Source organism: Scyliorhinus torazame, chromosome 1 (assembly GCF_047496885.1).
Source record: "Scyliorhinus torazame isolate Kashiwa2021f chromosome 1, sScyTor2.1, whole genome shotgun sequence".
NCBI classification, from domain to species: domain Eukaryota; kingdom Metazoa; phylum Chordata; class Chondrichthyes; order Carcharhiniformes; family Scyliorhinidae; genus Scyliorhinus; species Scyliorhinus torazame.
In genome coordinates this window covers 58,302,896-58,330,087 of record NC_092707.1, presented here as the reverse complement: position 1 = coordinate 58,330,087, position 27,192 = coordinate 58,302,896, and the positions used below count along the sequence as shown (strand labels likewise).

Sequence of the window (27,192 nt, the reverse complement as noted above, 5' to 3'; positions counted from 1 at the left end):
TTCCTGTAGCCAATGATGACATAAAAATCAAAGCCAAAGGTCCAGCAATCTCTTCCCTGGCCTCCCAGAGAATCCTAGGATAAATCCCATCAGGTCCCGGGGACTTATCTATTCTCAGCCTGTCCAGAATTGCCAACACCTCTTCCCTACGTACCTCAATGCCATCTATTCTATTAGCCTGGGGCTCAGCATTCTCCTCCACAACATTATCTTTTTCCTGAGTGAATACTGACGAAAAATATTCATTTAGTATCTCGCCTATCTCTTCAGACTCCACACACAATTTCCCATCCCTGTCCTTGACTGGTCCTACTCTTTCCCTAGTCATTCGCTTATTCCTGACATACCTATAGAAACCTTTTGGGTTTTCCTTGATCCTTCCTGCCAAATACTTCTCATGTCCCCTCCTTGCTCGTCTTTGCTCTCTCTTTAGATCCTTCCTCGCTACCTTGTAACTATCCATCGCCCCAACCGAAACTTCACACTTCATCTTCACATAGGCCTCCTTCTTCCTCTTAACAAGAGATTCCACTTCCTTGGTAAACCACGGTTCCCTCGCTCGACGCCTTCCTCCCTGTCTGACCGGTACATACTTATCAAGAACACGCAGTAGCTGATCCTTGAACAAGCCCCACTTATCCAGTGTGCCCAACACTTGCAGCCTACTTCTCCACCTTATCCCCCCCAAGTCACGTCTAATGGCATCATAATTGCCCTTCCCCCAGCTATAACTCTTGCCCTGCGGTGTATACTTATCCCTTTCCATCATTAACGTAAACGTCACCGAATTGTGGTCACTGTCCCCAAAGTGCTCTCCTACCTCCAAATCCAACACCTGGCCTGGTTCATTACCCAAAACCAAATCCAACGTGGCCTCGCCTCTTGTTGGCCTGTCAACATATTGTTTCAGGAAACCCTCCTGCACACACTGTACAAAAAACGACCCATCTATTGTACTCGAACTATATATTTTCCAGTCAATATTTGGAAAGTTAAAGTCTCCCATAATAACTACCCTGTTACTTTCGCTCATATCCAGAATCATCTTCGCCATCCTTTCCTCTACATCCCTAGAACTATTAGGAGGCCTATAAAAAACTCCCAACAGGGTGACCTCTCCTTTCCTGTTTCTAACTTCAGCCCATACTACCTCGGAAGAAGAGTCCCCATCTAGCATCCTCTCCGCCACCGTAATACTGCTCTTGACTAGCAGCGCCACACCTCCCCCTCTTTTGCCTCCTTCTCTGAGCTTACTAAAACACCTAAACCCCGGAACCTGCAACATCCATTCCTGTCCCTGCTCTATCCATGTCTCCGAAATGGCCACAACATCGAAGTCCCTGGTACCAACCCATGCTGCCAGTTCCCCTACCTTGTTTCGTATACTCCTGGCATTGAAGTAGACACACTTCAAACCACCTACCTGAACACTGGCCCCCTCCTGCGACGTCAAATCTGTGCTCCTGACCTCTATACTCTCATTCTCACTTACCCTAAAACTACAATCCAGGTTCCCATGCCCCTGCTGCATTAGTTTAAACCCCCCCAAAGAGCACTAACAAATCTCCCCCCCAGGATATTTGTGCCCCTCAGGTTCAGATGTAGACCATCCTGTCTGTAGAGGTCCCACCTTCCCCAGAAAGAGCCCCAGTTATCCAAAAATCTGAATCCCTCCCGCCTGCACCATCCCTGTAGCCACGTGTTTAAATGTTCTCTCTCCCTATTCCTCATCTCACTATCACGTGGCACGGGCAACAACCCAGAGATAACAACTCTGTTTGTTCTAGTTCTGAGCTTCCATCCTAGCTCCCTGAAAGCCTGCCTGACATCCTTGTCCCCTTTCCTACCTATGTCGTTAGTGCCAATGTGGACCACGACTTGGGGCTGCTCCCCCTCCCCCCCAAGGACCCGGAAAACACGATCCGAGACATCACGTACCCTTGCACCTGGGAGGCAACATACCAAACGTGAGTCTCTCACGCTCCCACAAAATCTCCTATCTGTGCCCCTGACTATAGAGTCCCCAATTACTAATGCTCTGCTCCTCTCCCCCCTTCCCTAGGTTGTGGGGGTGAAACCCACGTAGACAGAGAGAGAATGTGCAAACTCCACACAGACGGTGACCCGGGGCCGGGATCGAACCCGGGCAGCAGTGCTAACCACTGCACCACCTTCTCCACATATTTTACATGCTCGATGCCACAGGCATGCTGTGTACTTCCCACAACGACAACATGATCTAACACTTTACATTCACCCAAGCTGTAGCAACACAAAGGCACTGATGTAGTGCCTTTCATAACTATGAGGAGTAGAAGGCAGTCATTTGGCCCATCTGTTCTACCAATGAGATCATGACTTCTGCTTCGATCATCTTTAACTTGATTTTCCCACCTCATGACCTCAGGACAGCACAAAGTCACACTATCAATAACGTTTCAAGCTCTCATTTGTCTACAGAGCAATGTCAAATTACACATCTGTTTAGACAGCCATTTATAACTGGTGGCAATGGTACAACAGAACTAAGTTTTCAATAAACATAGTAAATGCTGGAAAAACCAAGTCGGGCAGCTGGGAAAACCAGGTCTGTGGAAAGAGAAATAGAGCTAGAATGCAATATGACTCTTGGAAACTGAAGATAAGTAGAAATGCTCGTGAAATTGGGGGGGGGGGGGGGGGGGGGGGGGGTGCATGAGGGGCCGGTGGAGCAAAACAAAAGTTCAGTAATGGATTGGAGGGCAGGGAGACTAAATGCCAAAATGGCATGGAACTCGACAAGCAGTGATGATAGTATTTAGAACTAAAGCTTTATTCTGCTACTAACACCTACTCTGGGTTTAAAGGTCAGTGCTGTCTGAAAGCAAAAACATGATGGTACAGCCAGGCACTTGGGAGGAAAAGATTGTTTTTAAATGGAAGACAGAATTCCTGCTCTTGGGTTGTTGAACTCAAAGTCAAGTCCAGAAGGCCGGAAAATACCTAATTAGACTACGAAGTACTGTTTCTTCATGGACTTCATTGAAACACTGTAGCAGGCCAAGAACAGAAATGTGAGCATGAGACCAAGATGAAGAATTTAAATGGCATGCAACTGGAAGGTCGAGATCATGCTTGCAGACTGAACAAAGGGACAGCACGCACGTAAGTAATAAAGGAGGAAAGAAAGTTTGAAAATAGCAGCTTCCCGTCTGTTCAAAATAAAATCAATCTCCTAATTGAATCTAATTGTTTTATTGCAGGAACCTAAAGGCAGAGTTATAACCAAATTAGTAGTTTATGTGCAAGAAGATAAATAAGTACAGCACAGATTGGATGGTATTAAAATCAGTCAGCTACAACGTTGCAACACAAGTGCAATAGACTGCCAATCCCAGCACAAGTTAAAGCTTTTAGAAAAGGGGGAGATGGGGGAGTATTTAGTCTGCCACACTTCATTACATTTTATTGCACGCTGACTATAGGAGTTAAATTACTTTCCACCTGAAGATAAATTATGTCTCTGAAAATGTACATCTCCTGATTAATTTCTTCACCTAAATAGGTTTGCATGGTATAATCCCAAATGTATTTTCTCTTTCTTCCCACCACATTCCCCTCCACCAACTCCCCTAAAGACCCAGTAATGCATTAATAGTTTACCACACTTACATTGGGTGTATAGGGTACAGACCAGAAGGAGCTATTCAGGGGGTGGGATTCTCCGAGCTGGAAGCGCTATCATCGCGGTGGGCGGAGAAAGGGCGATGATGCCAAACACCGGCGCGACGCCACTACCGCGATTCTCCTATCCCCGGAGAATCGCGCGCGCAGTCTACGCGACGCGGTTAGGGGGCCCCCCGCGGCGATTCTCCAAGTGTAACTGGCCGAGTGCCTGACGGCTTTGGATCTCTCATGGTCCCACCCATCGGAAACTTGGCGTGGCGGCTGCGGACTCAGTCCGCGGCCGCCCTGGTGGGGGGAGCAGGGTGATCCTTCACTGAGGGGGGCTCTCAGGCGGCCAGGCTAGCGATCGGGGCGCGCAATCTCAGGGCATGCCTATCTTTTTGGTGCTGGTCCGTGGTGTGGTTCCGTCATGTTGCACGGACCCCCGACCGGAAGTGCAGGGCTCCGTATCGGCAGCTGGAGCTGAGAGGAGTACTCTGGGGCCCTGCTAGCCCCCTTCAGGTAGGAGAATGACTCCGGACTTCCTTCAGGAAAGTCCAGAGTGATTCGCCCGCGTTTTGACGCTGGAGTGGAGACAGGGCCCCATTATTGGAGAATCCCGCCACTGATATTTTATACACCATGATAGTTGGAAATGAAATGAAATGAAAATCGCTTATTGTCATAAGTTGGCTTCAAATGAAGTTACTGTGAAAAGCCCCTAATCGCCACATTCCAGCGCTTGTTCGGGGAGGCTGGTACGGGAATTGAACCGTGCTGCTGGCCCGCCTTGGTCTGCTTTAAAAGCCAGCGATTTAGCCCAGTGTGCTAAACCAGCCCCGACACAGCCAGAGCAAAGCTATGCATTAAACTCAGCAGAGCAATAGCACTAAACCTAATGGGAAAGTTTAACTTGAGATCAGAAAAAAAGAGTGAAGTCAAAATGTTACTCACCGACTAAATAAGTTGAGCCAAAGATGAAAAAGCTGCATCAAGATTTGAAAGATACTAGACTTTCACTAATCCACTGAACAGCATGCAAGAGATCCATTTGCAGTGCTTGCATTACACAAAATTGAGAACAACTAGGTAATGTGTTTGCAGAAGCAAACTACTGTGCGATACTGGTCAGGCAGCAAAGTTAATGTTTCAGGTCATTGAACCAAAATGTCAATATGTGTTTCTCTCTCCACAGATGTTGCCTAGTTTGTTGCATATTTACCGAATTGTCTGTTTTTAACCAAAAGTATAGTTTTGTTCGAAGGCCACATGAAGGCTGAGATCTTCAAAGCAATTACATAGTGCCCAGGAGGCATTCCAGATGCGCATGACTTTTACTTTTTCACTATCACTTAAGAAATTGCCATTTCACAAGGCTCCCTAAACAGTAATCCATTGCCCAAGTTGGAAGCAATCTCATGTTACTTTGCGTGATCATTTCTGAGGTTGGTCATTCAGATTTTGGCACAATGACTCAATAGAATGTACAGTGCCGAAGGAGGCCATTGGGACCATCGAGTCTGCACCAGCCCTTGGAAAGAGCACCTTACCTAAGCCCACACCTCCACCCTATCCCCATATCCTAGTAATCCCACCTAACCTTTCTTGGACACTAAGGGTAATTTAGCGTGGCCAATCCAACTGACCTGCACATCTTTGGACTGTGGGAGGAAACTGGAGCACCCGGAGGAAACCCACGCAGACACAGGAGAGAGTGCAAACTCCACACAGACAGTGACCCAAGCCGGGAATCAATCCTGGGACCCTGGAGCTGTGAAGCAACTGTGCTAACCACTGAGCTACTGTGCCCCCATTAAACCTCTGAAACACAAAGGAACACATACAAAACAAGTGTGTCAGCTACAGGTACTTCCGGTGGCTGCCATGGGTTGAAAGGTCGCACATTTGGCAGTTCCCGCTCATGGTGGTCTTTTTGTGGATTTTACGCCGGACTGTTGTAGGAATTGTGTGAAGTCGGACTGTTGTAGGAATTTTGTGAATTAAAGGTGTAGAAGCAGGGTACTCGTAGTCTATGGAGCTGTGCCCCAGGGAAAATCGGAAAAAGAGAGGAATCGGAAGTTGGTGGCGAGTGAGGATCAGATTTTCAGTGTGGCAATGGCGAATGCGCAGGGTTTGGTCCCGCCAGCTCAGTTGTCGACGGACCAGTTGGTGACATTCTTGAATGAGAAGTTCTCCCAACAACGTAAGGAGTGTGCGGAGGACCGGCCCGGGCGGTGGACTCGATCAGGGCAGTGGTTGACCACGTGGAGGTGAGATTGACGGCCCAGGGACAGGCGAGCATGAGGAGCAGTCCACCTCGATGGCAGCGGAGATCGGGATGCAGGACCAGCAGAAGCTACTGTTGGAGAAAGTGGAGGACCTGGAGAACCGTTCAGAGGCAGAACATTCGGATCGTGGGTCTGCCAGAGGGGAAAGAAGGATCGGATGCTGGTGTGTATGTGGGGAAGATGCTGGAGATGCTGATGGGGGAAGGTGCATTCGACAAGCCGCTGGAGGTGGACCGGGCCACAGGACGATGTGGTACAATTACGTTGGTTCATGGACAAGGAACGCATTATGAGATGGGCCAGGCAGACAAAGCGGCGTGTGGGAAGATGCCGAGATCCGGGTGTACCAGGACTTGGGAGCAGAACTCGCAAAGAGGAGGAAGAGTTTTAATAAGGTCAAGTCGGCCTTATATGCGAAAGGAATAAAGTTCAGTCTGCTTTACCCGGCCCGTCGATGGGTGACCTATGAAGGTCGGGAGCTGTACTTTGGCTCGCCGGAGGACGTGGTGGACTTTATGAAAGACAATAAACTGACGGGAGAATGAAGACCTTGCACTTTTGACTGTGGGCAACTGAGCAATGTTTTGTAAAAACTTTAAACTTTCAACATTTAATTTGTGATGTCTGGAACGATGTTTGAGGCTTTGTATATATATATCGTCTTTCTTTTTCCGTTTTTCATCCGGTTCTGTTTGAGGTTAGTTGCCTAGATAATGCTTTGTTAAAGGAGATGGGGGTGGGCCTTTGTGCTCGGACCTTGGGAGGGATTGTTTGTTTGTTTTTGCTTCTTGCCAGTGTTTTGGGAGTTTGCATTAAGAGCGCGGCTGAGGGGAATCAGAGGGGGGGGGGATGCTAGGGGCGGGGGCTGCCAGGTTAGCTGGGAGGGCTAGTTCACGGAAGCATAGTGGGGGGGGGGGGGGGTGAGCTGAAGACCAACGTGGATGGGGGGTGGGGGGGGTAAGACTGCTGACGGGGAGGGGACTTTTAGGGTGGTAGAGGAGAAGAGCTGATGATGGTAGCTCCCGGAGTGCGGGCAAGGTGAGGTGCAGGGCATGGGCCAAGGGCTGGCCTAGGAGAGGCTATGGCTGATCGACAGGGATGGGGAGTAGGGTGTCCCCCGACCAGGTGGGTCACGTGGAATGTTCGTGAACTAAATAGGCTGGTCAAAAGAGCCCCTGTGTCCGCACACTGGAGGCAACTGAAGGCAGAAGGGCCATGCTGCAGGAGATACACTTAAAGCTGGGAGACCAGGTTAGATTGAGGAAGGGATGGGTCAGGCAGGTGTTTCACTTGGGATTGGACTTTAAAACAAGGGGGGTGGCAATTCTGGTCAACACAAAGGTGGCATTCGAGGTGGGGATGATAGAGGCAGACCCGCGGGGAAGATTTATTATGGTTAGCAGGAAGCTGGAGGGAATGGCTGTGGTGCTGGTGAATATATATGCCCCAAACTGGGATGATGTCGAGTTCGTTAGGAGGATGCTAGGGAAGATTCCGGACCTGGACGCGCATCGACTGATTATGGGGGTATGGGGGGTATTTGGGGGGGGGGGGGGGGGGATTGGATTTCAACACGGTCCTGGATCCGAGACTGGAACGGTCGAGTTCCAGGTCTTGAAAGGTGTCAGCAATGGCAAAAGAGCTGGGGGAGTTTATGGAGCGCATGGGAGGGGTGGATCAGTGGAGATTCGGGAGGCCAAGGAGTAAGGAGTTTTCATTCTACTCCCATGTGCACAAAGTGTACTCCAGGTTAGACTTTTTCGTGCTGGACAAAACGCTGTTGGCAGACGTGGTGGATACTGAATATTCAGCAATTGTGGTGTCGGGCCATGTCCCACACTGGATAGATCTGCAAGTGAGTAAAGGAAAGGCCCAGCTGCCGCAATGGAGGTTAGATGTAGGACTACTAGCGGAGGATGAGGTGTGTGAGCGGGTGAGGGAAGTCATTCAGGGGTACATAGAGGAATGATACGGGTGAGATCTCGGCAGGGGTGGTGTGGGAGGCACAGAAGGTGGTTATCGGGGGGGAAATCATCTCAATTCGGGCTCACAGGGAGAAGACTGAATGGACGGAGTTGGATAGGCTGGTAGGTGAACTTTTACAGGTGGACAGGAGGTATGCGGAGTCTCCGGATGAGGGGACTCCTGAAGGAGTGTCAGAGACTTCAATGGAATTTGGGCTCCTGTCCACAGATAAGGCAGAGGGGCAACTGAGGAGGGTAAAGGTGTATGAATATGGGGAAAAAGCCAGCAGGATGTTAGCGCATCAGCTGAGGAAACAGGAGGCGGAGAGAGAAATTGGGAAAGTAACAGGTCACTGAAAGGGGCAACACAGGTGGAGAAGGTAGTCAAGAAGGCATAAAGCATGCTTGCCTTCATTGGCCGGGGCATTGAGTATAAGAATTGGCAAGTCATGTTGCAGCTGTATAGAACCTTAGTTAGGCCACACTTGGAGTATAGTGTTCAATTCTGGTCGCCACACTACCAGAAGGATGTGGAGGCTTTAGAGAGGGTGCAGAAGAGATTTACCAGGATGTTGCCTGGTATGGAGGGCATTAGCTATGAGGAGCGGTTGAATAAACTCGGTTTGTTCTCACTGGAACGACGGAGGTTGAGGGGCGACCTGATAGAGACTTTTCCCCAGAGTAGAGGGGTCAATTACTAGGGGGCATAGGTTTAAGGTGAGAGGGGCAAGCTTTAGAGGAGATGTTCGAGGCAAGTTTTTAAAAAAATATATATACACAGAGGGTAGTGGGTGCCTGGAACTCGCTACTGGAGGTGGTGGTGGAAGCAGGGACGATAGTGACATTTAAGGGGCATCTTGACAAATACATGAATAGGATGGGAATAGAGGGATACAGACCCAGGAAGTGTAGAAGATTGTAGTTTAGTCGGGCAGCATGGTCGGCACGGGCTTGGAGGGCCGAAGGGCCTGTTCCTGTGCTGTACTTTTCTTTGTTTGTTTGTTCTAAAGAATAGAAGGGGGCAGGTAGTTGTGGACCCGGAGGGGGCGAACGATGTGTTTCGGGAATTTTATAGCTGACTTTATAGATCGAAACCATGGGAGGCCCAATCGGGCTTGGGGAGGTGATAGATGGACTGGGGGCGATGCAATCGGGTACAGCTCCGGGACCGGACAGATACCCGGTGGAGTTTTACAAAACGTTTTCTGGGTTACTGGGGCCACTCTTGGTAAAGGCCTTTAATGAGTCCAAAGAGCTGGGAGTGCTCCCCCCCAAACGCTGTTTCAGGCATCGATTTCCCTTATTTTGAAGCAGGATAAAGATCCAGAGAGCTGTGGATCATATAGGCCGATCTCTCTTTTGAATGTAGATGCGAAGTTGCTGGAAAATATCCTGGCCACACGTTTGGAGGACTGTGTCCCAGAGGTAATAGGGAGGACCAGACGGGATTTGTGAAGGAACGGCACTTAACATCCAACATTAAACGGCTCCTAAATGTTATAATGGTGCCAGCAGAGGGGCGTGAGGTTGAGGTGTGTAATTGATAATATGGAAAGATGTGTCATTTGAAACATGGAAGTCTGGCAATATCTGGTCAGAGTGTTGCTAACTTTTGGTTGGTTCAATTAGCTCTGTTATATAACCTTTGCTCTGGAGTCGCCAGGTATCTTTATGATACCGCCACGAGGTTCAAGTAATGATCAATAACTCAACACACCAATTAGTAAGATTCAAATCAAAGCACATTTATTATACACAGTAAATCACTACTCATGCATAAACTCTACTTTTTGTGTGACCCTGTCAAGAAGGACGATTTGAACTTGGGGGCTTTATAGTCCCCAGGGGCTTCCCGCCCTTTGGGGCGGACACCGTACCTGGTTTCAAGTGATTGGACTTCGTTCTAATCACTTGATTCGATTTCTCCAATGCTGGAGCGGTTCCCTGATCGTTGGGCGGTCTTTAAGTGTCCGTTAACCTCTTTTGTGTTGGCTCCTGCTGGCGCCGAGGAGTCTGGCTTGGCTTTGTTTATCTTAAAATGTTTCGATTGTTCCCGGGGATCGCTCATTAATATGTAGATGGCTGCTACATTACTATGCAGATGGCTGCTGGTTTCAGTGCTGTCTGGTTCCTTACAGGTCTTAATACACATGATTTCTGTATTTGCTACTCTTTGCCCGTGTTGGCTGAATTTCCCTTCAGCCTTTGCGGTTCTCCATTTTAAGTCTGGAAGTGGCCAACTCAGGTGGCTACAAGAGAAACATCAGAGAATGTAGGGAAAGATCCCATGAAGGGTTAACAGCAGCTGCAAAGAGCAGGAATATAAAATGCAGATTCCTTCTTCCAAACAGGCTTATAGCAAACAAACAGGATCTTTAGTATGAAGCTAAAAACAATGGCTCACACCTTCATTGAAATTAACCATCTTAGTAGGCATCTGGAAAAGCATGGATGAGGGTTTCAGTTGAGCTAGGTGATAAATGTAAACCTTTCAAGTTAGAACCAAGTGGATTTTTAGCATTACGCTAAAAGCAATGATTCACACCTTCATTGAAGTAAAATCAATAGATAGAAAAGAATGACTAGGGAGAAAAATATATCGGTGTGAAATTCTGCTAACACCAGGTAAATTAAAGAAAATTGGAGACCATCAGTCTACAAGAAACATAATTTAAAGCCAAAATCAAAGTCAAAATTATGAGCTGGGGACACAAATTGGAAAATAAAACTATAGAAATTACAGGAACCAAAATTTACACCCCTATTGAAACCAAAGCATTTTTGAATATCACAAAGGAACTTTGAACATCACAAAGAAAACAATGTAATCAGAGACCGGAGAGCTGAGGCCATGTCAAAATTAATACTTAGTTGTATTCAGAATGTTTCGATCAAAGATACTTTTTATAATCCAAGTGAAATAAAAGTTACTTTACAATAAAGCCATAAAAACGTAACTGTTAGAAAGAGACTATAAACCCAGAGACCAGAGCAGGAGCTACCAGAACTCAGAGAGAAGCAGAGAGGCGGAGAAGCAGAGAAGGAACAAGAGAAGCAAGCAGAGTCAGCTTACAGTCAGCTCGGTCATGAGAAAGGGACAGAGCCAAGCAGCCGAGCTAAAACAGCTAATACATCTAAGGAAGACCAGAATTTAAAGAGGAGGCAGAGTCAGCTCAGAGATAGCCAGCAGAGTCAGCCCTCACAGCTCGGTACATGGGAAAGATAGAACATAGCAACCGAGCTAAACAGTGAATACATCTAAAGAAGACCAGATTTTAAAAAGATTGTCAAGTTGGGCCTGAAGGTCCCTTCAACCAACCAGAAGGATCCAGAAGCAAGATCTTTTTACTTTTCTGTAAAGACAGTGATTGCATCTTTTAAAAAGAGAAAAAAATATATAATAATAAAATAACTTAAAAGTTTTAACCTGAAACAGTGGTTATTAGTCTACTTTACTTACTTAGCAATGCGGGACCCAGGATCGATGCTACTAAGTGGTAAGTAGATGAAATCTTCTGTGAAGGTATGGGTTGTACCGGGGGATAACTTGAAAACATAGTTTGACCCGAATAGCACCCACCGAAGCCTGCATAGGAGTCGGGGAGTGAGAATCCCTGTTCACCATTTAGAATGTCGGCCCTTTTTGGTATAGGGGGGGACTTCGGCCCTTTTTGGTATAGGGGGGACTTCTGTGGTGAGTTTTCAACAGGTGGTAGTAGCCATGGATGCAGAAAAGGTATTTGACCGGGTGGAGTGGAAGTACTTGTGGGATATCTTAGAAAGGTTGGGTTCGGGCAGGGATTTGTGGACTGGGTCCAGCTGCTATACCAGGCACTGGTGGCAAATGTAAGGATCAACCGGGTCCGGTTAAAATACTTTAGTTTGTTAGGGGACAAGACAGGGGTGTCCACTCTCCCCACTACGGTTTGCCCTGGCCATAGAGCCCTTGGCAATGGCCCTTAGGGCATAGAATGTTTGATGGGGATAGTTGGGGGGGGGGGACATAGGGTCTCGCTCTACGCAGATAATTTGCTCCTGTACATAACAGACCCGCTGGGGGGATGGCTGGAATTATGGTGATACTGGAAGAATTTGATCGGTTCTCAGGCTACAAGTTAAATATGGGTAAGAGCGAAGTGTTCACTGATATGTTATGTACTTTGGGATAACAGGCTGCAACTGGATGCAGCTTTAACCAAAAGATACTCCAGACCTTGAAGTTAGTTCAATCTGATTTATTGAACCAGTAGCACAGTTCTCTATGAGTTCGACTCTCTGCTAACCTAAGTGTGGTTACTCTGTCTGACTGAACCAGACTAGCTCTTAGCCACATGCTGGAGGTGTGATACCGTACGTACACCCTGACTCACTCTGTAGATGTTCATCAGTGGAAAGAGGTGGGTGTGAGTGCCTTGTGCCTTTTCTTGTGAGTTATCACCCCGGAGTGTCCTGCCTGCTCATTGGTCATGTCCTGTTCTGTGTTCATTAGCTGCCTGTCTGTATATTATCTGCATGTCTGTATATCATGACATCTCCCCTTTTTTCATTATGTTTTGTTGGCACATGGGAACGTACTTACATATGGTGGCATATATTAACATTTACAAGCGGTGGCATATGTAAACGTATTTACATGTGAAGACAGCTGTCTAATGTAAGAAAACAGAGCATAGCAACGGCAGTGAATTTCTTTTTAAACTAGGTTTCGTAGGGCCGTGGTGTGAGAGGCCAGGTTTGGGATGAACTTGCCCAGAAAATTGACCATGCCCAGGAAGCGCAACACCGCCTTGTCTTCAGGGACTTTCATGGCCTCGATGGCCTTGACCTTGTCAGTGTCCGGGCACACGCCCTGCTGAGAGATCTGGTCACCTAGGAACTAGAGTGTCGACATGCCAAAGCAACATTTGGACCTGTTCAGCTTCAGGATTTTGGCATGGACACGGCGGAATACCTGCTGAAGACGGGGAACATGCTCTTCAGGAGTCGTGGACCATATGATGATGTCGTCCACGTACACACGAACCCCTTCAATGCCCTCCATCATCTGCTCCATGTTGCGATGGAAGATCTCCGATGCCGAGACAATGCCAAACGGCATGCGATTATAGCAGTATCTGCCAAACAGTGTGTTGAAGGTGCAGAGTCTTTTGCTGGACTCAACCAGCTGGATTTGCCAAAATCCATGTGACGCATCTAACTTGGTGAAAAAATGTGCGTGTGCCATCTCACTGGCGAGTTCCTCCCACTTCGGGATGGGGTAGTGTTCACGCATTATATTCTTATTGAGATACTTGGGATCAATGCAGATGCGGTCTCCCGAAGGCTTTCTAACACATACCATCGAGCTGACCCAGTCAGTTTGGTTACCTTGGAAATGATGCCATGTTGGTGAAGATCCAGGAGCTGTGCCTTCAGGCGCTCCCTCAGTGGAGCCGGGACCTGGCGTGATGCGTGGACCACTGGTTTGGCATCAGGTCGTCGCAGAATCTTGTATCGATATGGCAGCATGCCCATCCCGTCGAACACATCCGGATACTGAGCGAGGATGTCGTCAATGCCGGCCTGAAGATCTACATTGGAGGATGTCGTTGTGTAAACCCGCTGCACGAGGTTCAGCTACTTGCAGGCATGCGCGCCAAGTAGGGATGCCCTGTCTGGCTTGACAATTTCAAAACATAACAGTGCATGGGTGCTCCGGTTGGAGACCAGTAGATGGCAGGATCCCAGTGCCCCGATGGCATTTCCGTTGTCGTCCTTGGTTTATTGAACCAGTAGCACAGTTCTCTGTGAGTTTGACTCTCTGCTAACCCAAGTGTGGTTACTCTGCCTGACGGAACCAGACTAGCTCCGAGCCACGTGCTGGAGGTGTGATACTGTACATACACCCTGACTCACTCTGTAGATGTTCATCAGTGGAAAGAGGCGGATGTGAGTGCATCGTGCCTTTTATAGTGAGATACCAACCCGAGTGACCCGAGTGTCCTGCCTGCTCATTGGTCATGTACTGTTCTCTGTGTTCATTAGCTGCCTGTCTGCATATCATTATCTGCATATCATGACATTCACGATCCAGGCACGGGGGCAGGAGGCGAGACTGAGGGAGTTACCGTTCAAAGTGGTGGGTAGGAGGTTTAGGTACCTGGGGATTCAGGTGGCTAGAGACTGGGGTCAGCTCCATAAGTTAAATCTCGGCAGGGTGGTCAAGCATATGAAAAGAGACTTCCACAGGTGGGACATGCTCCCGCTGTTATTGGTGGACAGGGTGCAGACTGTGAAGATGACAGTCCTCCCGAGGTTGCTGTTCGTTTTTCAATGTCTTCCAATTTTTATCCCCAAGGCTTTTTTCAGTAAGATGAACGCGGCGATCTCAGGTTTGTATGGGCTGGGAAGACCCAGAGGGTGAAGAAGGTACTTTTGAACAGGGAAGCAGGAAGGAGAGGGCCTCGCACAGTGGGGGCCGAGGTCACGGGGGGAAGCGGAGGTCAGCCAGAGTTTGCTGGCTTCTGGGAGTAGCATGGGGGGTGCAACTACGCTAGAAAGGGATCTAGCGGGGGGGGGGTTGCTGCTGGGGAGAGGGGGGAGCTGGTACGGGGTGGGGTGGTCGAGGCGGGAGGGCGCCGTCGGGGGGATATACGGGTACGTGGGAACCGGGTGAGGAGCTGGATTAAAAAAGGGGATGGTTAGTCGACAGGGGGGGGGGGGGGGGGGGGGGTAAAGAGCCCCCCAACCCGGCTGATCATGTGGAATGTGAGGGGGCTGAACGGGCCGATTAAAAGGGCACGGGTACTTGCACACCTAAAGAAATTAAAGACAGATGTGGTTATGCTGCATGAGACGCATTTGAAACTGATAGACCAGGTCAGACTACGCAAAGGATGGGTGGGGCAGGTGTTCCATTCGGGGTTAGATGTAAAAAATAGGGGGGTGGCTATATTAGTGGGGAAACGGGTACTGTCTGAGGCAAAGACCATAGTGGCGGATAGTGGGGGTAGATACGTGATGGTGAGTGGTAGATTGCAAGGGGAGGCGGTGGTTCTAGTGAACGTATATGCCCCGAACTGGGATGATGCAAATTTTATGAGGCGTATGTTGGGACGTATCCCGGACCTAGAGGCAGGAAAGTTGGTAATGGGGGGAGACTTCAATACGGTGCTGGACCCAGGGCTGGACAGATCGAGGTCCAGGACCAGGAGGAGGCCGGCTGCAGCTAGGGTGCTCAAGGACTTTATGGAGCAGATGGGAGGAGTAGACCCCTGGAGATTTAGCAGGCCTAGGAGTAAGGAGTTCTAGTTTTTCTCCTATGTTCATAAAGTATATTCACGGATAGACTTTTTTGTTTTGGGAAGGGCATTGATCCCGAAGGTGACAGGGATGGAGTACACGGCCATAGCTATCTCGGACCACGCTCCACATTGGGTGGACCTGGAGATAGGAGAGGAAAAAGAACAGCACCCACCCTGGAGAATGGACATGGGATTATTGGCGGATGAGGGGGTATGTTTAAGGGTGAGGGCATGTATTGAAAGGTACTTGGAGCTTAATGACAATGGGGAGGTTCAGGTGGGAGTGGTCTGGGAGGCGTTGAAGGCAGTGGTTAGAGGGGAGCTGATATCTATCAGGGCACATAAAGGAAAGCAGGAGGGTAGGGAAAGGGAGCAGTTGCTGAAAGAACTTTTGAGGGTGGACAGACAATATGCGGAGGCACCGGAGGAGGGACTGTACAGGGAAAGACAAAGGCTACATGTAGAATTTGACTTGTTGACTACAGGTAATGCAGAGGCACAATGGAGGAGGGCACAGGGTGTACAGTACGAATATGGAGAGAAGGCGAGCCGGTTGCTGGCCCACCAACTGAGGAAGAGGGGAGCAGCGAGGGAGATAGGGGGGTGAGAGATGGAGCAGGGAGCGGAGAGAGTGAATGGGGTGTTCAAGGCATTCTACGAAAGATTATATAAAGCTCAGCCCCCGGAAGGGAAGGAGAGAATGATGTGCTTTCTGGATCAGCTGGAATTCCCTAAGGTGGAGGAACAGGAGAGGGCAGGACTGGGAGCACAGATTGAGATGGAGGAGGTAGTGAAAGGGATTGGGAGCATGCAGGCGGGGAAGGCCCCGGGACCAGATGGATTCCCGGTGGAATTTTATAGGAGGTATATGGACTTGCTGGCCCCGCTTTTGACGAGAACCTTTAATGAGGCTAGGGAAAGGGGGCAGCTGCCCCCGACTATGCCAGAGGCAACGATATCGCTCCTCTTAAAGAAGGAAAAAGACCCGCTGCAATGCAGGTCCTATAGGCCTATTTCCCTTTTAAACGTGGATGCTAAGATTCTGGCCAAGGTGATGGCGGCGAGGATAGAGGACTGTGTCCCGGAGGTGGTCCATGAGGACCAAACCGGGTTTGTGAAGGGGAGACAGCTGAACATGAACATACGAAGGTTGCTAGGGGTAATGATGATGCCCCCGCCAGAGGGGGAAGCGGAGATAGTGGTGGCGATGGATGACGAGAAAGCATTCGACAGAGTGGAGTGGGATTATCTGTGGGAGGTGCTGAGGAGATTTGGCTTTGGAGATGGGTATATCGGATGGGTACAGTTGCTGTATAGGGCCCCGATGGAGAGTGTGGTCAAGAATGGACGGAGGTCTGATTATTTCCGGCTTCACAGAGGGACGAGGCAGGGGTATCCCCTGTCTCCGTTGTTGTTTGCATTGGCGATTGAGCCCCTGGCCATAGCACTGAGGGGTTCCAGGAAGTGGAGGGGTGTTTGGGGGGGGGGGGGGGAAAAGAGAAGAACACCGGGTATCTTTGTATGCGGATGATTTGTTGTTGCATGTTGCGGACCCGGTGGAGGGGATGCCAGAGATAATGCGGATACTTGGGGAGTTTGGGGATTTCTCGGGGTACAAATTGAACATGGGGAAAAGTGAGTTGTTTGTGGTGCATCCGGGGGAGCAGAGCAGGGAAATAGAGGATTTACCGCTGAGGAAGGTAACAAGAGACTTCCGGTACTTAGGGATTCAGATAGCCAAGAATTGGGGAACCTTACACCGGCTTAATTTAACACGATTGGTGGAACAGATGGAGGAGGATTTCAAGAGATGGGATATGGTGTCCCTGTCACTGGCAGGTAGGGTGCAGGCGGTTAAAATGGTGGTTCTCCCAAGATTCCTCTGTGTTTCAGTGCCTCCCTGTGATGGTCACGAAGGCTTTTTTTTTTTTTTAAAGAGAATTGAGAAAAGTATTATGAGTTTTGTGTGGGCCGGGAAGACCCCGAGAGTGAGGAGGGGGTTCTTGCAGCGTAGTAGAGATAGGGGGGGGCTGGCACTACCGAGCCTAAACGATTATTACTGGGCCGCCAATATCTCAATGGTGTGTAAGTGGATGGGAGAAGGGGAGGGAGCGGCGTGGAAGAGATTGGAGAGGGCATCCTGCAAGGGGACCAGCCTACAAGCAATGGTGACGGCACCGTTGTCGTTCTCACCGAAGAAATACACCACAAGCCCAGTGGTGGTGGCAACACTAAAAATTTGGGGGCAGTGGAGACGGCATAGGGGAAGGACGGGAGCCTCGGTGCGGTCCCCGATAAGAAATAACCATAGGTTTGTTCCGGGGAGAATGGATGGGGGATTTGGAGTATGGCAAAGAGCTGGGGTAGTACAACTGAGAGATCTGTTCCTGGATGGGACGTTTGCAAGTATGGGAGCGCTGACGGAAAAGTATGGGTTGCCCCAAGGGAATGCGTTTAGGTATATGCAACTGAGGGCGTTTGCGAGGCAACAGGTGAGGGAATTCCCGCAGCTTCCGACGCAGGAGGTGCAAGATAGAGTGATCTCGGAGACATGGGTGGGGGATGGTAGGGTGTCAGATATATATAGGGAAATGAGGCACGAGGGGGAGATCATGATAGATGAGCTGAAAGGGAAATGGGAGGAAGAGATCGAAGAGGGGCTATGGGCTGATGCCCTACGTAGGGTAAACTCGTCGTCCTCGTGTGCCAGGCTAAGCTTGATACAATTTAAGGTTTTACACAGGGCGCATATGACTGGAGCACGGCTCAGTAAATTTTTCTGGGTAGAGGATAGGTGTGCGAGATGCTCGAGAAGCCCAGCGAATCAAACCCATATGTTCATAGAACATAGAAAATACAGCACAGAACAGGCCCTTCGGCCCACGATGTTGTGCCGAAGCTTTGTCCTAGATTAATCATAGATTATCATTGAATCTACAGTGCAGAAGGAGGCCATTCGGCCCCCCCCCCCGAGCCTGCACCAGCCCCCGGAAAGAGCACCCCACCCAAACCCAACACCTCCACCCAACACCAAGGGCAATTTGGACATTAAGGGCAATTTATCATTGGCCAATTCACCTAACCCGCACATCTTTGGACTGTGGGAGGAAACCGGAGCACCCGGAGGAAACCCACGCAGACACGGGGAGGACGTGCAGACTCCGCACAGACAATGACCCAAGCTGGAATCGAACCTGGGACCATGGAGCTGTGAAGCAATTGTGCTATCCACAATGCTACCGTGCTGCCCTTAAGAATAAATAAATCTACACTATATCATTTTCCCGTAATCCATGTACCTATCCAACAGCTGCATGAAGGTCCCTAATGTTTCCGACTCAACTACTTCCACAGGCAGTGCATTCCATGCCCCCACTACTCTCTGGGTAAAGAACCTACCTCTGATATCCCTCCTATATCTTCCACCTTTCACCTTAAATTTATGTCCCCTTGTAATGGTGTGTTCCACCTGGGGAAAAAGTCTCTGACTGTCTACTCTATCTATTCCCCTGATCATCTTATAAACCTCTATCAAGTCGCCCCTCATCCTTCTCCGCTCTAATGAGAAAAGGCCTAGCACCCTCAACCTTTCCTCGTAAGACCTACTCTCCATTCCAGGCAACATCCTGGTAAATCTTCTTTGCACCTTTTCCAGAGCTTCCACATCCTTCCTAAAATGAGGCGACCAGAACTGTACACAGTACTCCAAATGTGGCCTTACCAAAGTTTTGTACAGCTGCATCATCACCTCACGGCTCTTAAATTCAATCCCTCTGTTAATGAACGCGAGCACACCATAGGCCTTCTTCACAGTTCTATCCACTTGAGTGGCAACTTTCAAAGATGTATGAACATAGACCCCAAGGTCTCTCTGCTCCTCCACAATGCCAAGAACTCTACCGTTAACCCTGTAAACCCTGTTCTGGTCATGTCCGGTAATGTCTGACTAACTGGATTGAATTTTGAGTAGGTAACAAACAATAAGAGTCAAGTGAATCCCAGTTAATGCCCACCACCTGTCTATGATTAAATAATTATTCAATTAACAGAGTTTTTTCCTCTTTAATTAAAAATTAGAACCCATTTTGTACAACCAAAATTTCAAAATAAATTGCGTTTAAAATCTACATATTCTGTAGAATTTACATCGAGAGATCGCTTCCCTCTAGGACTGCCAACTACTCTTCTGTACATGCATTTTTGAAATTCAGACAGTTGATGATTTACATTCATCGATTTGAAATCTCCTTTCACTTCCAGGCTTGTTTCAAGCTAGCAAAGTAAACCTAATCTTTCTTACTTTCACTTTATCCTACAATGAATGATTACACAGTACATCCCCTTGTACAGAATCTTACTTACAATTTTGGCAAATAGAGTCCCATATCCACAGCCGCCGCAATAGTTAGCGTGCCAGCAGCTAAAGTATTTCTAACAACCTTTAGGTTCTAAGCTTTCCAAACTAAGAACATTTCCTATTTTCATCCATTTAAAATATGAAACAGGCTGCACTAGGATATCCATCAGGAAGACTTGCGTGTGAACAAAAAACAGCCTCCTACTCTCAAGATGTTTATTTTAATGTCTTATTTTCCCTTAAAATATTCTGAACTTAGTATTTCCTTGTAATATTTTGCGCCAAACATCAAACTAGCACCCGGTCCAGCCTCGAGTGCCCAGCCAGTTCAACTGATCAATCAAGGTTTGCAATTGCTATCTCTTCTTTAGAGTTATCATTCTGCAAGGATCTGGCACATTTAACATGGGACACGCTAAAAATTGGATTGCTAATATAAAGTTATTCCAAACCTACTCTGTTTATTATCAAAAACAATAGGGGCGGCATGTGGCGCAGTGGTTAGCAATGGGACTGTTGCGCTGAGGACCCGGGTTCAAATCCCAGCCCTGGGTCACTCTGTGTGGAGTTTGCATATTCGCCCCATGTCTGCGTGGGTTTCACCCCCACAACCCAAAGATTTGCTGGTTAGGTGGAGTGGCCACGCTAAATTGCCCTTTAATTGGAAAAATAATTGGGTACTCTTAAAAAAAAAATTTAAATATCAAAAACATTTCCGTTCAAAGCCATACAAGCCTTCCATAGCCTTCGCGGGTAGAGAATTTCAAAGATTCACAACTCTGAGTAAGAAAGTTTCTCCTCATCTCAGTCCTAAGTGGCTTCTTCCTTATTTTGAAATTGTCCCCTCTGGTTCTACATTCCCCAACCAGGGGAAACATCTTGTCTACACCTACCCTATCTAATACTTATAGGCTTCAATGAGATCACATGTCATTCTTCAAAACTCTAGAAAATACAGTCCCAGTTTCCCAAATCTTTCATAGGTCAATCTCATCATCCCAAGGTCAATCTCACCATCCCAAGAACAAGTCTGATAAATCTTTGCTGCTCTCCCAGTTTGGTAAAAATATCCTTTCTACGGTGAGGGGACCATAATTGTTCTATATGCAATCGAGGCAAGACTTTACTACCCTTGTAGTTAAATCATCTTGCGATAAAAGCTAACATACTTCCTAATTGTTTGCTGCGTCTGCACGTTAGCTTCCAGCCACTTGCCGACAAGGACACCCAGATCCCATTGAACATCCACACTAATTGCTCACCACTTTGCACATTTATTCCTCCTGCCAAAGTAAATAACCTCATTTTTTTTTTTTAATAAACGTTATTCTCCATCTACCCAAGCGTTCCTGCCCAATTACCAAGTCTGTCAAAACCCCTCGAAGCTGCTTTGTGTCTTCCTCATGATACACATTTCGACTTGGCTTGTCATCCACGAACTTGAAGTATTACATTTGGTCCCTACATCCAAATCATGGATATATATTGTGAAACCTGGGGCCCCAATACTGATCCTTGTGGTATCCCACTTGCCGCAGCATGCCAATGCGAGAACAAATTATTTATTTTTACTGTTTTCTACCTGTTAGCCAATCCATGTCAATATATTACCTCCTACCCCATTTGCGAACCAACCTCATGTGGGGACTTTATTGGAAGTCTTCTGAAAATCCAAAAACACTGTCGACTTTAACCAACTCTGTCAGTAACACCCTCTAAATACTACAGCAGGTTAATCAAACATGATTTTCCATTCATAAATCCATGTTGACTATGCCCAATCAATCAAATCACTTGTGTCCACCGTGGGCAGCATAGTGACACAGTAGTTAGCACTGCTGCCTCACAGCACCTGGGGTCCAGGTTCAATTCTGACCTTGGATGACTGTCTCTGTGGTGTTTGCACTTACCCCCAGTGTCTGTGTGGATTTCCTCCAGGTGCTCTGGTTTCCTCCCACAGTCACAAAGGGTTAGAAAAATTGGCAATGTTAAAATTGCCCCCCCGAGTGTCCAAAGGTTAGTTGGGATCATGGGGATAGGGTGGGAGTGTGGGCCCAGGTGGGTGCTTTCAGATGGTTGGTGCTGACTTGATGGGGCGAATGGCCTCAGTCTGCACTGTACGGATTCTATTCTATGAACATTATGATTCCAGCACTTTTCCTACTAATGATGGAGGTTACCAAGACTGTAGTTCTCAGTTTCCCCTCTCCATCCCTTCTTAAATTGTGGGGTGGCATTTTCTACCTTCCAATCTGCAGGAACCGTTCCAGAATCTATAGCATTTTGGAAGATGATCACCAGTGCATCAAATATTTTCATAGTTACCTCTTTCAACACTCTGGGATGTAGAATAAACATGCATCAAGAAGATGCATTTACAATATCAATAAAACACTGCAGGGTTGATTTTTGGTTGAACTATAGCTAATTTCAGTACAACAGATCTCACTGAAAAATACTATTCCCTGGAAGCATCAGTCAGGCTACTGTTGCTGCTTTTCTGGGCAATTTCAGGAACGCCTTCAAACTTCACAACCATGAGGACGTCTTCTGTCAGTGGATGTTTTCTGTCAGTCAGAATGATCATTGTGAGATTGTCCTCTTGCACTATCAAAGGTCCCTCCCCCAATGCATGACTGTCCTTTCCGGACCCACTAGCAGTGCTTGCACTGCATTTTCTTTGCTCACTCTTGCATCCCATTCTGCCTGTCCATGGATATTACTTCTTGGCCATCATCGATGTCCCACAATTGTTGTTCCCTTCATTCATTGGGATCCTCTGAAGTATGTAACTCAAGGACCAAATGTTGGGTAATTTGCCTTTTAATATGTTAGCCCTGATCGGTTTGTCATGATCACTCACTCCAGCCCTTGATCTACTTTTCTGTTACTCAAAACCATCACCGAACATGACTACTTGAGATACAAGGTGCCTCATTTACCTAAAGTATCAGCTACTCAGAATTTAACATTTTGTAATGAATTTGTTAGTCATGAGGATTAAACCCAATAGTTTTGATTACCACACTTGACAAGTACTTTGTTACCATCATGACCTTGCCAGGTACTTTTCCATTCTCTGTGATCTTCCCTTTATAATACAACAAATCTCCTGAATTATATTGCCTCAGGTAGTCTTATATTATACCCTCTTCAAACTTTCTAACACCACAGCTTTGATGAAAGCCACCTCTTAATGTAAAGTATTCAAATATGCAGGGAAACATATAGAATTTAGAATCATAGAATTTACAGTGCAGAAGGAAGCCATTCGGCCTATCAAGTCTGCACTGGCCCTTACAAAGAGCACCCTACTGAAACCCACATATCTACCCTATCCCCGTAACCGCGACTTAACCTTTTTTGGACACGAAGGGCAATTTAGAATGGCCAATCCACCCAACCCGCACATCCTTGGACCGTGGGAGGAAACCCACGCAGACACGGGGAGAACGCGCAGACTCCGCAGACAGCGACCCAGCTGGGAATCGAACCATACAAGTGCAGTACCTTATAAAGCAGGAGGAAAACAGTGCAGAAGGCAATTTGGAACTTTACCCAGACTAATTGATAGGGGCGAAACACTCCAACCATTAGGAGTTAATTCTTTACATGAGTGTAGTTGTCAACTTGCAGTTTGGTTTGAGCTAATATTTCATGCATTACAGCTTGATTCCTTTCAGAGTCAACTGCTGAAAGGACATTCAGCTAGGGTATTTTTTAACCACGATGTTCATGTTTTCAAACATCTCTGAACTTGGCTTCAGAAATTTCCCATTATCAGTCAGAAATCTTGTTAGTGCCCCAAATCAAGCCTTATTCACTTCTACACGATTGCTTCTAGGATAACCTCTTGTATTATTGCAGGAAGTCTCTGATCTAGGTTTACAAATATAGAATAAAATTATGTCTTTGCCCCATACCTTTAGATCCATGGCAAGTGGAAGGCTTACACAGGACATCAACTTTTTAAAAAAGTTTTTCACTGTTCTCACCAATCTATTCACCTCATATTCTTCAACCATACCTCCAACCTTTAACAAGATTTTTAATCTTTGACAAATAGGGAGTGTATGTGACCTCACTGTATTGTCAATGCCAAATCTAAGTACTTTTTTTATATTCCTTAACCATGCACCAATCCTACTTTGTGAATCAATGTAACATTTTAACCACTGTTCTATGTATTCCATGTACTGTTCCATACGTTGTTTCCTCTTTGATAGGGGCACTACTTTCATTCAGATATCCATCTCATCCTTACATTGGTCATATGGTTCAGATGCCAAAAAAAGAGGGTAATCATATCCTGATAACTCAAAACTTACTTACCACTACAAGGGTTAGTTTTTGTCTGAAATGTTTATAAGTTTCCAACCTTCATCTTTAGGCAACCATCCTCTGCTACACAGGAAATCCAGGTAGTGAAGGATAAAACTGGAGCCTATCTTTGCAAACATGTTTATTTACAGATTTTAAATAATTATCAGAAGGATTGAAGAATAATGTTTCCCACCCAGCCAGTAGTGGGGGTCTAAAACTCATTGCCTGAAAGAGAGAGGAATCCTCAACACATTTTTTAAAAACACCTGGATGTGCACCTCAGGTGATTACCTGCAAGGCTTAGGATCAAGAGCTGGAAGATGGGTTTAGATCAAATAGCATTTTTCAGCTGTGGGGTGAAAGCCCGTTTCCATGCCTTTATGACAGCCCAATGTAAACAAATCTAATATCTGACATAAAAACAGAAAATGCTGGGAAGAAAATCAACAAGTCTGGCAGCATCTGTGGAGAGAAATCAGTTAACATTGAGCCTGTATAACTTCTTCAAAGCTCAGACCAGCAGCAGCAGAAAGTACGTTGGTGGTCCCCCAGCTTCAACACCAAGGAAGGAGAAAAAAGCTCCATTCCCAGTGGCTATTTAGTGATGCTTTGCTGAAAACTGCAAGATTCTACCGGATCAAGCTTGACCGTGCTGCTTTTCATTATCTATAGCCTATCAATGCACTTTAGTTTCACATATGAAGAATTACAAAATACCACGGAGTAGATTGTAAATCTTGAGGGGAAGTAACCTAGAAGGAAACAAAATTCTGTTTAAAATGAATGACAATGGTCAAATTTGGATTATGGCAATCTCCTAAGCCCCTCTATCCTCCTTTACAGACACTGCTTAAAACTTACCTCTGACAAAGCTTTTGGTCAAAGTATCTCCCTACTTGGCTTTGAGTCGAATTGAGTTCCATATCATTCCATGAAGCACTTCAAGATGTTTTATTATGTTAACAGTCCCAAGTTGCTGTTGCTTAGCACCATGATAGACACAGCTAATGTCAGCTGTGGCTCAATTGGTAGCACTCTTGCCTATCAGAAGGTTATGGATTTAAAATCCACTCCAGAAACTTGGGCACAAAATTTAAAATTCACTCTCCAGTCCACTTAAGTAAATGCTACACTGTTAGAAATGCTTTATTTCAAATGACACATTAAAGTGAGGCTACGTCTGCTTTCAAGTGGACATAAAAGACCATGGCACTATTCTGAAATTACCCTGAATGTAATAGCCAATGTTTATACCTCAATCAACATCATTGTGGGAGCTTGCTGTGTACAAATAGCCACATTTCTTAAATTATAATGGCTACACTTCATGGGCTGTTAAATCTTTTTTCCCCTTACATTAAATGCCAACACTGCTGGAATCTTAAAAGTCCAATAATAGGATCCTAATCATCTACAACGCCATGTACATAGTAAATCTTAATGTCGAGAGGAGGATTTACAAACAGTGATTCCAAGCAGCGGCACAAATGAAATCTGGGTAAGAGGTCACGTCAGGACACAAAGATATCAGCAATGTGAATAGAACACGTGGATTCTGGTTATGTTTACAAGTAACTGAAAATAATAGGACGCAGAGTCATTGTGTACACCAAACAGCTGATTGTAAATTGGTTACGGCATTAAATGTTACCTGTGCCAAATTTTAACTTCGACAAATTTTAACTTTGACTAAAAATAATATACATGTAAAAAGAAAGCCTTAGACGAAAAAACATTTTATTCGTGGTTAAAAATATATATTTTTTTCAATTAATGCAAATATTTGCATTGCCCGGATCAAGTAATAGAACATTTGTCGAGTAAAAACTTTATATTTATTCGTGTGCGTGTTATTTTCTCATGACTAAATTTGTTAAATGTTTAGCTTTGTATTTGGCCGATTGTGACCTAGTTTGAGATTGCCCTCCACACCCCCACCAACCACTTCCTCTTCCTTCCATGTCCTCGACCTGCACTAAACCCAAAGCGCTAAATTTAAAATCAACAATAATAAAAATGTAGACGGGCTGGGGAACGCAGATGGAAGAACAGGGGTCGAATAAAAAGGCCTCTGTCCTTGCCGCAGGCGGCACACAAAGCACTGGCACAGGCTTCATGTGACTGACTGCAGCGAAATGGATTCTGGGTTCAGCCCTCATTCCGATCGCTGAGCCTTTTTCTTTCTTCAAAGTCCATTTTTAAAAATTAAAAATAAACCTCAAGAGGAACCCTCTGACCGGCTCCCCGCTCGTGGAGACGGAAATACACCCGCCTCCCCTTTAAAAAGCCTGAATTCCTCTTCGACCCAAGTCATCTCTCCCTCCCCCACCACTATCTCTCTTCAGCGACCGAGAGGGAAACACCGGCCTCTTTTTTTTTTTTAAAATCCATTCCGTTGTTATTGCTTTTTTGTTTCCTTATTTTCCCCCTTACCATTTCCGTACTTTTTCGATAGCTGCCATAACCCGTTTGATGTCATCCTTGGCCCTGCTCCTGGTCTCGGCCCGCACCGACCTGCCGGACATGGTGAATTGTGAAGAGCCCGAAAGGCCAAGCGCCGCCACACAAAAGCGAGCGAAGCAAACTCTCCCCGCCGCTCGAGCCGCGCCGCCTGACTGCGACTGCGTACTCGCCCGGCGCGCGCGCGCTGCGAGGAGAGCCGCGTGAACAAAGGCGGCGCCTATCGCGAGATCTCATTCCCCACGCCCCGCCCCGCCCCGGCCACGCGCCGCGAACCTTCCAGATAACCTTCCGGCCGGTTGTCGCGGATGCCATTTCAACTTTGAAATCCGTCCCGGTTCTGCTCCCTGGGCGGCTCAGCGTTACCGAGTATTCTTGCTGGATTTCAAATGGGAAAACTACATTTTAGAAAAGCGCGTTTCAGTCGCAGACCGTTGATGAATAGTGAGAAACGGCTCCCTCTCTTGGGGCACGTCAAGAGCCCTAGGGCACTGAAATTCAAAATAATGGGCAAAGGGAGTAGAAGTGATGTGAGGAAAACGTTTTGGAGCCTGGGACGAACTTCCTGAAAAGTGCTGGAGGCAGGTTTGGTCAAGGTATTCAAAAGGAAATTGATTTCTATCTATAAAATCATGTGCAAGGTCACAGGGATAAGGCAGAATTAGGTGGGTGCTATTTCAGTGAGTCAGTGCAGTCTCGATGGGCTGAATGGCCTCGTTCACCACTGTAGAAATTCTGATTCTCTGACCAATCCATGCAGTGGGATTTTCTGAGAAATATAAAAACTCATGTTACAAACTCAAAGTAAAGGTATTTGTCGTAATATGGTGTCTGACTGTCAGTCGCAGACCGAGATGAATAGTGAGAAACGG

At 46.9% G+C, this 27,192-nt stretch overlaps 1 protein-coding gene across 1 annotated transcript in view; it reads right to left on the bottom strand.

Moving 5' to 3' along the window:
* The window catches only part of bcl7a (BAF chromatin remodeling complex subunit BCL7A), a 103,603-nt gene extending 77,123 nt beyond the window's left edge, over nt 1-26,480 (bottom strand). Inside the window, 1 exon segment of the mRNA XM_072495338.1 lies at nt 26,294-26,480. Within this exon segment, the coding sequence (XP_072351439.1) occupies nt 26,294-26,385 (92 nt within the window). The 5' untranslated portion in view covers nt 26,386-26,480.
* Between the last annotated feature and the right edge of the window lie 712 nt (nt 26,481-27,192).